The sequence below is a fragment of the Xenopus laevis genome, chromosome 3S (assembly GCF_017654675.1).
Source record: "Xenopus laevis strain J_2021 chromosome 3S, Xenopus_laevis_v10.1, whole genome shotgun sequence".
In the NCBI taxonomy this organism is placed as follows: domain Eukaryota; kingdom Metazoa; phylum Chordata; class Amphibia; order Anura; family Pipidae; genus Xenopus; species Xenopus laevis.
The window spans coordinates 89,791,579-89,805,082 of record NC_054376.1 but is presented as its reverse complement, the minus strand read 5'-3'; the positions used below and the strand labels follow the sequence as shown (position 1 = coordinate 89,805,082).

At 38.3% G+C, this 13,504-nt stretch overlaps 1 protein-coding gene across 2 annotated transcripts in view; it reads right to left on the bottom strand.

Moving 5' to 3' along the window:
• tbk1.S (TANK binding kinase 1 S homeolog) overlaps positions 1-13,205 on the bottom strand; it is a 39,798-nt gene extending 26,593 nt beyond the window's left edge. For both annotated transcript variants that reach the window (XM_041588630.1, XM_041588629.1), the window contains exons 1-5: positions 13,064-13,205; positions 9,190-9,306; positions 5,949-6,089; positions 4,749-4,878; positions 592-773 (exon numbers count right to left, since the gene is read on the bottom strand). In XM_041588630.1, coding sequence (XP_041444564.1) covers positions 592-773; positions 4,749-4,878; positions 5,949-6,089; positions 9,190-9,276 — 540 coding nt within the window. In that variant the 5' untranslated portion in view covers positions 9,277-9,306; positions 13,064-13,205. The remainder of the gene's footprint in view (positions 1-591; positions 774-4,748; positions 4,879-5,948; positions 6,090-9,189; positions 9,307-13,063) is intronic.
• Between the last annotated feature and the right edge of the window lie 299 nt (positions 13,206-13,504).

Sequence of the window (13,504 nt, the reverse complement as noted above, 5' to 3'; positions counted from 1 at the left end):
TATATTTATCAAAGAGTGAAGTTAAAGATCACCACAGCCTGCTACAGTGAAATTCCACCACTCTCCATTCATTTCTATGGGATTTTGAAAGGCGTATTTATCAAAGGATGAACTTTCACCCATTGATAAATACTCTCTTAAAAATCTCATAGAAATGAATGGAGAGTGGCGGAATTTCACTCTAGTGGACTGTGGTGATCTCTAACTTCACTCTTTGAAAATATACCCCATAGTTTTTGCTTCCACCCTTCTTCCTGCTGTATTTTTTTTGGTCAGGTGATCTCTGAACACAGAATGGGAGCTCAAGGTAAAAGATGTAAAAGGCCAGTATTTACTTCTGAGTAAGTAAGAACAAGAGAACATATCAGTAACAATAGTGATTATAAAGTGCATCAAGAAGTAACAAAAGCCATAGATTTTCGGTAATATAATAGGCAAAAAAGTACTGGCACTGCTCAATACCAAATAAACCATTTCTAATGTACCATTCTTAAATTACACTCTGCAACATTATAAGGTATAGGCACTATGGGTAATGGACAAGAATTTATTTTAGTTTACATATAAAACATTTTAAATATAGCCTCTTACCAAGTACTCTTCAGTCCCATAGAGAGAGACAAACTGCTCATCGTCATCAAGTTCACGGGCTGCCCCAAAGTCTGTCAGCTTGTAAACAGATTGCCCATCCTCTCCAACCACTCTCATAATGTTGCCTGGCTTGATATCTCGATGAATAATTCCATTTTCTCTCAGGTGGTTCATGCCTGCCACTAAAAACAATAGTCAAATAGTCATTTGTACCTCTGTATGAATGACATACAACAACTTGGAATGAGTGAATTATTTCCAGTTTTACCGCAAAAAAAATAAATAACTTCCATAGACTCCAAAGGCTGCTAAATAAAAAGTTGTGAAGTAGAAGTGGTAAGATAGTCTGCCCACACTCTGAAGAAACTTTCTGCATCTATGGAATTAATGAGGAATAAGAGCTACAAGATCCAATTGCCTCGATCTGTGGTTCATGGTTCATATAATTATCTAGGTATGCCATAGACAAGCACAGTGCTCACACCCATAGTGCAAATTTTCCAAAAGAGGTATTTTTATCAGTGGTTTTACTGCTTTTAAACAAGCCAAACCTGTTTCTTTAAAGGTCATAATTTTCAATTTCATATTTTATGCAGGCTAAATAATATCAGTGCATTTGCCTTGTTGGTTGCGGTTTTTGATGGTAGAAGTGAAGAACTATACCTATTATATTACTCTGGAACCTCCTAGGTTGTGTACTGTATGAAGCAAAAATGATTATATTTGGTCATGTATTTATTGAAAAAACATATATGCAAGAGGCAAAAATATGACATCAGGTTTGAATGAGAAACTCTGTTTTATTTAAAGACCAGGGATCCAACAAAGCCTGATCACACATACAAGGCATTTGTGGATGTGTATCATGGCTGGAACAAAGGAGGTGTCTGAGGACCTCAGAAAGAGTTGTTGATGCCCACAGTCTTGTAACCTTTTCCAGTACTATCTATCTCTAAAGAATTTGGATTTCACCAACAGTCAAGACAAATTGTGTACAAATGGAAGAAATTCAAGACAGTTGTTACCCTACCCAGAAGTGGTCGACCATCAAAGACAACTGCAAGGTGTCTACAATGGAAGCCATGGTAATTCTTAGTCCACCATCAGGAGACCACTGAAATGCAATGATGTGTATGTCAGGGTAGCAAAGAGAAATCCACTGCTCTCCCCCAAAAATATTGCTAGCTGCCTACAGTTTGCTAAGGATCATGTGGACAAAGAGAAGGATACTGGAAGAATGTTAAGTGGGCGGATGAAGCTAAAATAGAACTTTTTGACTTAAATGAGCATTGCATTTCGAGAAAGAAAAACACTGCATTTCAGCACTGCATTTCTTATCCCATCTGTGAAACATGGCTGGGTTGGGCCTGTTTTGCTGCATCTGGGCCTGGACGGCTTTCCATCATTGATGGAACAATGAATTATACTAGAGAATTCTAAAGGAAATTGTCAAGACATCTGTCCATGAACTGGATCTCAAAAGACAGGGGGTCATGCAGCAAAACAACGATCCTAAACACACAAGTCGTTCTACTAAAGAATGTTTAAAGAAGAATAAAACGAATGTTCTGGAATGGCCAAGTCAAAGTCCTGACCTTAATATGAAATTAAATGTTGTGGAAAGAACTAAAGCAAGCAGTTCATGCGAGGAAACCCACAAACATCCAAGAGCTGAAGCTGTTCTGTATGGAGGAATGAGCTAAATTTTCTCTAAAGCTGGACATAGATGTTGAGATTTTTAAAAGATCCGATCCTCATAGTGAGACCACGATTTTCTCGGAACGATCGTAGAATCTTACGAATTGACCATCAACTAAAAAGACCAATTTGCCAGGAAAACAAAGGGGAGCTGCCTGCTTGGCCCTGCAAACATAGATAGATTGCACTGGGACCTGGCCGATCAATTTCCTGACATAAGATGTATGATCGTTCGAATCCCACTAACCGCACGATAATTTCGAAGGATTGGTCGGACTTCCCTAAAATCGGTCGTTTGGCAAGAAGAATCGTCGCGTCAATGGGGAGCTTTAGTCGATGTGCAGGACTGATCAACAGTTACCGCAAATGTTTAGTTGCAATTATAACTGCCCAAGGGGGTCGCACCAAATACTGAATACGGATTCACTTACTTTTGCCACACGCAGAAATGTTATTGGATCATTTTCCCCCAATAAATACATGACCAAATATAATATTTTTTGTTTCATTTGTTTAACTAGGTTATTTTCATGTACATTTGAAATCAGATCCTGTTTTAGATTACATTCATATGAAATATAGAAAAGCACCACTGTACATACACATCTCATACAGACCCCCCCCCCCCTTATACTTACATACATAGTTTAACAGTTTTGGGACTACTTTTTTAAGGATGGGGCCCTTTAATTCTAAAACCATTTCAAATTCATAAATACAAAACAGGGTTATCTCAGTATATGATGGAGCAAAACCACGGGCAACAAATACTACCAATACCTTAGTTGAAATCTGTTCTGCAGTAAATGAGAAGCATATATTTTTTTACAATAAATAAAATCCTAGATCTTACATACTACACGGATTTTATTTTTTTTTTTTAGACCAAAGGATTTTTTTCACAATGTGGCATTTTGCCATAATTCAGTAAATCAATGTCTCTGCATGTAGTGTAGCAAGGAATGTTTTCATTAAGGGTTAGTTCACACGAGGAGATTCAGGGAGATTTTGTCGCCTGGCGACTAATCGTCTCTTCTTCTGGGCGACAATCTCCCCGAACTGCCTTCGCATGTCTTCCCATCCGCTATAATGAAAAGTCCCCTGCGTTAAAGCAATGTTTTCCGAAGTCGTCAAGAGGGAACCGGGCGACATCGGAAAACGCAGCACCGTGTTTGCTTTAGCAGTTAGGCTTAGGCAGTTAGGGAAGATTGTCTCCCAGAAGAAGAGGCGATTAGTCGACAGGCGACAAAATCTCCCCGAATCTTCTCATGTGAACTAACCCTAAAATGTGACCACTGTATTTGTGAAATTCTAAGCCAACAATAACAAATGGCACTTTTACAATATTTGTGAACATTACTAGTTTCATATATTGTCGTCTCTTCAGACTTTCATCCCATTATCAATATAAGTTCAGTTTTTCATGAATCATCAGAAAGACTGTAACGCCTTTCAAATGTGTACAAAAAATAAATAAAAAATCAACCATCTCCTTGTTGTTTGCTCATTTGCTGTTGTGTATCAGCTTCTACTTCTTCTTAGCAAAGGTTTTGTTTACAATTCAGATGACCTCCTTGCTTTATTATGCAACCCTCCTCCATTGTACTTCACCAGATACATTAGCTAATACATAATACTGTATCCTGAATATTCATACTGTGCTTATCCTTGTGTCCTTGTGTTAAGCCTGCACAGAAAAACTGAAGTTAAAATACTTGGAAAAGAGAAGTAAGTTCTGTAGGCTGTAGTTAGCACTGGCTTGGTAAACCATCACACTGATTGGGCTTCCTGATCAATAAAAGAAGTATATAGTCATAAACGTTATAAACGTGATAGTAGTATAACCCATGAAACAAAAGGTGATATTTGGGGGCCGATTCATGAAGCTCGAGTGAAGGATTCGAATGAAAAAAATTCGAATTTCGAAGTATTTTTTTGGTACTTCGACCATCGAATTGGTTAAATTCGTTCGAATTCGAACGAAATCGAACGAAAAATCGTTCGACTATTCGACCATTTGATAGTCGAAGTACTTCCCCTTTAAAAAAAACTTCGACCCTTTACTTCGGCAGGTAAAACCTACCGAAGTCAATGTTAGCCTATGGGGAAGGTCCCCATAGGCTTGCCTGTGATTTTTTGATCGAAGGATTTTCCTTCGATCGTTGGATTAAAATCCTTCGAATCGTTCGATTCGAAGGATTTAATCGTTCGATCGAACGAAAAATCCTTCGATCGATCGATCGCAGGATTAGCGCTAAATCCTTCGACTTTGATATTCGAAGTCGAAGGATTTCAATTCGAGGGTCGAATTTCGAAGTATTTTTAACTTCGAAATTCGACCCTTAATGAATCTGCCCCTTAAAGTTACATATTTCAATGTTTTCGAACATAAAATTGCAGGTGTTTGTTGCCCTAATTTACGAGTATTTCATATGACCGCTTACAAGAAAAACACATACCAACATCACGTGATACAATTAGGAATTCTGACTCGGGCAAACCATATGCATTAGCTGGCTCTTCTAATACAGAGTATAGACTGGCACACGGGCAGAACTCCATCACAAGCACTTTATGGCGACTGGACATCTGAAAGCAACAAAAGAATATAAACAATCATATATGTATCACAGGAGAAGTAACACTACAAAACATTTAAGTTTTTATATATGCATTTAAATATAATATACTGTTATAGTGCACTGATAACAAATGGTGTCTGCTTTAGAAACACTACTTTAGTTTTTATAAAAAATAAGTTTATGTGTAGCCCTGGCTTGGACATTCAAGCTGAAAAGTGAAAAAAGGCTCACGTTCACAAAGTAGATAACAGATTGACTTTGTAGAATACAAGTTTAGTTATTTCACAGGAAAATAAACAAGGGTCAAATAACATTCATGACCATCTACAGGAAAATAGGACATTTTCATGGAAAGTGAAAGTAATTGCCTGCCCTGCCTCTATACCTAAGGCAATATATGATTGACAGCAGAGGTTTTAAAAAGAGAACCCATACCCCCCTCCCTGCTCCCCACACACAGGCGTTCACACAAGTAAATGCCCCAAACACATATACCAATCAACTGCAAAGGACTAGAACTATAAAGATAAATACTATAAGGGCGATGGCACAGGACATTTTGTAGCCGGTTTAAATCTTCTACAGCATGGGCAACAAAACCTCTTTGATGTCTGTGTGAATAGCTGGCTGCAAAACACATAAGACCAGAAAATGCCTTCCACTGCATTTTCCAACTCTTATGCAATACAAATGTTTAACCAGCAGCCATTTACACAAACACCAAGCAAAAGGTATTTTCAGAGATTTTGTTGCCCACACTGGAGAAGATTTAGCACAAGCTACAAAATGTTCCATGTGCCATTACTCTATAACTGGAAAAACAACATGGATAGGAATGATTGGGAGAGCAAAAAGGATTGTCATTCTGTCTTGTCACTGTGAACACAGTCATTTTGCCCACAAAAAAAAAACAAAGTGTACATTTTCTGCCAGGAAAAAGGTAAACCAGCTTTGTTGGCAATTCACAACACTGATTTAAAAATAAATAAATAATCAGGAACTGCAAGTGCTCGATAAGTAAGCAAGCATATGATTGCACCTGATTTGCATCACAATATCCACAAATACTTCCTTTACCTCTTCCTCAATTGCGAAGAGTTTAACAATATTCTTATGATTGAGTTTCTTTAACACTTCAAACTCCCGCATTTGAACATCCGCAGGACGTAGGAAACTTAAGTTGTTAAACACTTTGACCGCATACAAGTCGCCTGTTTTCTAAAAATAAAACAAATGAATTATAAATTACAAATACATTTTGTACTGGTACATATGGTTATCTATTTCCAAGAAAGCTGAAAACCAAATTTTTGTGTTTTCAAGCTTGAAAAAAGGCTCTGTGTAGCCTGAAATGTCGCTTATCCAGGTCCTGCCAGTGTTCCAAATAGGCATGCACCGAATCCACTATTTTGGAAAATCTTCCGAATCTTAACAATAATTTGCATATGCTAATTAGGGGTGGAAAGGGGAATACATTTTTCACTTCCGTGTTTTATGACAAAAAGTCACACAAGTTCCCTCCCCGCCCCGAATTTGCATATGCAAATTAGGATTTGGTTCGGCTGGGCAGAAGAATTCGCCCGAATCCTGCTGAAAAAGGCAGAATCCCGAACCGAATCGGGGATTCGGTACAGTGGAGTAACTAGATGCTACTGGGCCCCACAGCAAATTAATTTTAGGGCCCCCAACATTTCCAGAGGTTGTCCTGTTTTACCAATATATATATTGAGATTTCTCATTAATTAGGGCCTCATAGGCCCCTATACCTCCTGGGCACCCCTGCAGCCGCAGGGTCTGCTTCCTCTGTAGTTACGCCCCTGATTCGGTACATCCCTAGTTCCAAATAAAAGGGATGCTGTACTTCAAGGAATATTTGCAAGAGAATTGGGAAGTGGCCATTCAAGGTATGTGCGCCAGGACTCTCAGGTGTAGAGAATTGGGAGCTGATTCAACTAACCAAGCATGTGATTTCATGTTAGCCACAATTTATTAGCTTGTTTAATAATGCACGGGAAAATGTAATTCACAACTTTCTAACTATTTTTCCCATGATGTTATGTGATGATGATTGATTGTGTTAATGATTTTTCATAAATATATACATTAATAAAAAAAATAATAATGTCCCCAGGCATTTAACTATGCTTCTTTGTCACTATAGTAATAATATCCTAACCTCGAAACATTACATATACTGTAAATTTTTCACATTTGCCAAACACAGATATTTCTATTAAACATAGAGAGCGCTGAGCTTCAGACCTTGTTTAGAGGAGGGCCACTAACTTCAGAATAATTCTCCATGTTTTAAGTGCAGTGCTTGACATTTGGAGTCTCTAGCCCCATCCATAGATGGAGTGGTACTAGGGGTCTAGTAAATACATTGCTGCCATCAAATACAGGTCAGCGTTATACACTGTCTTTTTTTGTTTTTATGTCATTATGACATTCTCCCTTGCTACCACCAGAGCCCAGTTATACCTTAATGTACAATAATAGGATCCATTATCCGGAAACCCGTCATGCAGAAGACTCCAAATTATGGAAAGGATGTCTCCCATATACTCCAGTATAATCAAGTAATTCAAATTTAAAAAAAAAAAAATCCTTTTTCTCTATAGTAATGAAATGGTACCTTGTACTTGATTACAACTAAGATATCATTAATCCTTATTGGTGGCAAAACAATCCTATTGGGTTTAGTTAGTTAATGCTTAAATTATTTTTTAGTAGATTTCATTTAGATATGAAGACCCAAATTATGGAAAGATCCCTTATCCGGAAATCCCCAGGTCCCAAGCATTCTGGATAACAGATTCTATACCTTTTTGAGCACTATTGCTTGTACCGTTGTTTAAATCACCCGCTACTCACCACTGGTTGCTTCACATTGACATAAAACGGCTGCACTAAATATCACCTGTGCAGAAGATAAATGCCTTAAAATGTTTACTACCAGACAATGTGCAATCTTATGTGGCATTGTTCTGAATAGTCCACATCTTCAGTCACTCTTATCTGGAGCACAGGCACAAAATAATAATAGGGTTGTGCACTGTCAACCCTGACACCCATAATTACTAGATACTCAGTACTGGACTGTGGCAGGCAAAGCAGATCCAAAATATAGTTGTGTTCATAACAGGGGGTGTAAATTGAGAGGCCCCTGACCCACCCCAAACAATTTTCAGGCCCCCTGCATGAAATTTTGGGTAACCCTGATGTACCACGTGTTGCAGCATATGCCCCTTCTATAGTCATGACACGGATTCATGAATTTCTCTGTCCCAGCCCACTAAGGAAAAAGTGACAAGAATGATGCTTCCTTGAAGAGATTAAATGCAAAAATATGGCTTCTTAATACTTATAGAAGAAGATAAATAACATAGGATCATTTATGTGTAACACTCAAGCTCAAAGTGTCACTGCATATGAGCTTGGAATCTAAGACATAAACTATTAACTCATACCTCCCAACTGTCCTGTTTTTAGAGGGACAGTCCCTCTTTTGACAGCTCAACCTGCAGTCCCTCGTTTGGACTGGAAAGTACAGTTTTTCTCTGCTCTGAACAGCCAGAAAAAGAAACAAAGTTTTTAACTTAATTGGATTTTGGCAGAGAGCCCAGAACAGCCACCAGGTGCACTTGGAAACTTTTGTAACAATTTCAGATAAGCAAATAAGTTATTGTAACAATATAAAATAACAGGTCTCTTGGGGAAATTATGACTCACAGCTTAAGGGTAAGGTCACACTGGGAGATTCGCCTATTGTTTTGGGCGACTAATCTCCACGAACTGCTTCCCCCTGTCTTCCGCCTTCCAGAATGAAAAATCGTTTCCTCGTGAGGCAACTTCGGAAAACGAAGCGCTGCGAGTGCGATGCCGCAGGCGATTTTTCATTCTGGCAGGTGGAAGACAGGGGGAAGCAGTTCGGAGGGATTAGTCGCCCAAAAGAAGAGGCGATTAGTCACCAGGCGACTAAATCTCCCCGAATCTCCCAATGTGACCTTACCAAAACTGTAATAACTGAAAAAAAAACACAGAAATGTGTTCAAACTTTCATAACCTGCCACTTTTTGTAAAATGAACATGGTAATTAGGGAGTGTGGTCACAAAAATCGGCAACTTTTTTGTCCCTCTTTTTATTTACAAAATGTTGGGAGGTATTTTAACTACTTGTGAGACTATGACTGCCTTAAATGCTAGAAATCATTACAAGTAATAAATACGAAAAAAACGAAACACAATGAAATTAGAATGCGAATATCTAGAAAAAAAATCAGTTTTAGCCTGGTTTGGTTCAGAAAGAAATTCTTACCTTATTGCGGCCACGATACACATTTGCAGTTGCTCCTTGTCCAAGAATATCTGATAGCAACCAGAGATAATTTGCTGTGCTCTGCATTTTGCTTAGGTAAGGAAGATCAGGTACAGTCTAAAAATATTCAGAAAAAATAAACCAGTTATATCTGGCAAGTTAGAGCACTGGCTCAGAAGGCAAATGAAAAAGGCAGCAAATGGAATTAAACAGACAACCATATAGAATGCTGTATATCTTTAAGACTACAAAAGACTCCATGAAAGAGAAAGTACAATGCAAAACACTAGAGAAAGTACACGAGGCAAAATTGTGCGCTATTTTTGCACACCATTAATATATTTTGCCTATATAGCATGTTATGGCAATACCTCAGGTGCATCCTGCTCTGTTGAACTGTGTTTGCAACTACAAAGTATGGGGTGATGCACATAAGGGAACCCTGGAATTAGCATCGAGTCTCCTGTGTGTGTTGCAATAGTCATGACTAATGACTCATGCTAATACTATCTTTCATGCTGTATACAGGTAGTGACAGTCACAAAATTTCAAAAAGAGAAACCATCAATGCAGCTTGTTCACAATTTATGAAATGGAGACTATTTAGGATCCACATTTGTAAATTGTGCACAAATTGTGGCACAAGCTTGTAACTTGTAGTGTGGGGAAAACATGGAAACTTGAATATAAATTTTGCACTTTGCACCATCTTAATAAATGGCTCATTAAATAATTGTCAACTTACCCAAGCAAGCACTACATTAGAACTGCCTCACAAACGAGAGGACATTTAAAAAATAATACTTTCGGCAATTTACAAAATGTTTTAAAGTCTCTTTTTACAAAAAATGTATCTGCATAATGAATATACTGCTACATGTTGTATTCATGTATTTCTATGTGGCAGGTAAAGTATAAATCTGCTACATGTTTTAATCATTGCAGCCTGCTTCTTTCCTGTTTAAGAACATAACAGATAAAAGAAACAAAAGTACTTTTACCTTCACTTTATAGCACAAGTGTGTGTTTAAATACATTGTGTGTTTCCAATCTAGTACAGGTATCGGACCTGCAATCCAGAATGCTCGGAATTCGGCTTTTTTTTTGGATCTTTCTGTAATTTGGATCTTCATATCTTAAGTCTACTAGAAATTCATATAAACATTAAATAAATCCTATAGGCTGGTTTTGCTTCCAATAAGGATTAATTATATCTTAATCTAGATCAAGTGCAAGGTACTTTTCTATTATTACAGAGAAAAAGGAAATCAATTTTAAAAATCTGGATTATTTGATTATAATGGAGTCTATGGGAGACAGCCTTTCCGTAATTCGAAGCTTTCTGGATAACGGGTTTCTGAATAACGGATTCCATACCTGTATACATATTATTATTTATAAAACTCTACTTCTCTAATGAATGCAAAGCTGCTGGTGGAGGACACCAAACAACTACTCCTGAGAAAACACTGGTGTATAATGGGCAAATGTAAAGAAGCTTATTGCAACATACTAAACTAAACAATTTTGTGAAATCTCTGAAGAGGGTTGGGACAAGTGAAGGCTTCAGGCAGTTTCAATAGGTTATATAAATGGTTATTCAATGGGTTATGACTTTGGTGAGAGGTTGGGTGTTGTCAAATAATGGCACTACTGTTTAATGTAGGTTTTGCTTAAAAAAAGATGCCATTTATATCTTGTAATGAATTATTTATGATTACAATACAGAATTAATGGATAAGGCCAACAATGGAGGTTTATTAACTCTGACAGTTGTATTAATATAAATTTCTCCCTGGTGTGGAGAGAGCTATTCTCTGGTTGCTAGGTCAAATTGCCCTGAAAACTGCGCACCAATTTTAATAAGAGACAGAAATATGAATATTAGAGGGCCTGAATAGAAAGACAAGTATTAAAAAGCAGTAATGACAATGCATTTGAAGCAATGCAGAGCATTTGTTTTTTAGATGGGAGTCAGTGACCGCCCCCATTTGAAAGCTGGAAAGAGTCAGAAGAAAAGTTGCTTAGAATAAGTCATTCTACAACATACTAAAAGTAACATATAAGTAATAGTAAGTAATAACATTTCATTGCACATTGTTTCACCGGTATCCCACATCACCCTCTTAAACAATGGTTCCAAAACTGCCCAACCTAAAGAGCTGTCAGGATGAGCATGAAAACAGATTTGCTTTCCTTTTGGATCTATGGCTGAATAGGTGATCCAATAACGTTTCCCAATACCTATAGCCTTATAATGAGCTAAGATGTATCTAAACAACAGCTGGGCCTCCAAAGCACAAGTAGGCCTCTGACACGCCTGGAACTCATTCTTGCTGAACATCAGACTTATAAATCTGATTTGAACATTCAAATAGTAAACAAGAAAACTAATATATATTATAAAGTATCTTTTTTCATGAGATTGTTAAAAAACAAAACTTGCTTGTATTATGCTTATAGGGCACAGAGTCACAGGAGAAACTGTTCTGCCCATGAAACACCTCTACTATACTTCACAGACATATTGTCTCGCTAGAATGCCATACACAAACAAGAACATGTGATTCAAGGGGCAACAACTCCATAGAAATATAGCAAAATCACTCATCATCCATCAGCTCACAGCCGTCTGGTTCATACAAACAGGCATTATGACTGCCTTTACTTGTTTTCAGCAAGCAGTAAATCAAAACTTTACTACTTGCCCTTGATTGTTACCCATTCACTTGTTAACAGCATAATATGTAAGTGAGCAGCAGTTTAGCGTTTTAAAATACACCACAAGAATGGGAAGCAGTTCAGGATAAGACCCACATGAATAGTAAAAACGACCCAGTATCTGCCACAATGTTGACCTAGAAACAACCCAAATTCTTCTAGAAGTAATTCAGTACATTTCCAGTGGGCAACCTGGTAGATTGGGGGCTACTCCAAAACTCATTGCAGCAATTAAATAACCAAAGATATGCTGCTAAAACTTCCATTTAGGTGGGATAAAAAGATCACAGATTTCTGCAGAAACTGGAAACGTTTGGTGTTTTCTAGGGATGCACGAATCCACTATTTGGGATTCGGCCGAACCCCTGAATCCTTCGCGAAAGATTAAGCCGAATACCGAACGGAATCCTAATTTGCATATGCAAATTAGGGGTGGAAAGAGGAAAACATGTTTTACTTCCTTGTTTTGTGACAAGCGATTTCCCTCCCCATCCCTAATTTGCATATGAAAATAAGGATTTGCGTTTGGTTCAGTCGGGCAGAAGGATTCGGCTGAATCCTGCTGAAAAAAGGCCCAATCCTGAACGGAATCCTGGATTCGGTGCATCCCTAGTGTTTTCAGGTCTCAGTCATGACAAGCCAGAAATTTGCTTCAGCAGCAGTGAGCGAGGCATTAGGATTGTACTGTTTTTCTGAATTGTACATGATTGCTGCCAAATCCCATAGCAACAGGCCCAACCAAAGGATGTTACTTTACAGGTATACATTTAGAGAAAGCAGACCCTGAGGCTGGGGGCAGGCAGACTTTTATAGGGTCCCTAATTAATGAGCAATACATTAGTTAAAAAGTACCAGTACCATCTAGATTCACCACTGATGTCAGCAGTCAGTCTGCTTTAACACTAAGAGCAGAGCACGGTCAGTGGCGATCAGATAGAGAAATTAGGCTGGACATAACGTTAATAAGATAGAAACCCATCGAAACTCTATTACACCGCTTTTATCAGTCTACTGGAGGTAAAGACTGGCCTCTTCAGGTTGTAAAAGCCCTCCTCTAATCATAAGAGCGCAATCCATTAGCACGTATCAGTATAAGCCAACGCCATCCATAACGAATATGTCACTTCACAGGCCATTGTGCTGAATGTCTCACCTGGGCTCCACACTCGTTCAGTACCTGCGTCTGTGCTTACCGGACGCTCACTGGTCCCCCAACTTCCGCATTCTGACGTCACCCCGCAGAATGACAAGGGAACTAGGGAGGCGTGCGCCCCGGTCATGACGCTTCCTGTTTTGCTTTCATAATTTAAATGGGCAGAATGGGAAACGCGCTCCGTTTTCACATTGTCCTTTACTTTTATTGACAGGAGGTGATGGACTTCGTGCCTTTATGAGTTATTCTGACAGCCAATTGGACGTTACCAGGAAAACACCGCTTACTGGACTATATAATGGCGTCTGTATTTAGTTAAAGGGGAACTATCGCGAAAATGAACATTTAATGGCTTCAGCATACTGGAATAAGAAACTTTCTAAATATGTTCAAATATTCTGCATCGTTTCTGAAATCGTTCACTATCCCACTCTTTGCATC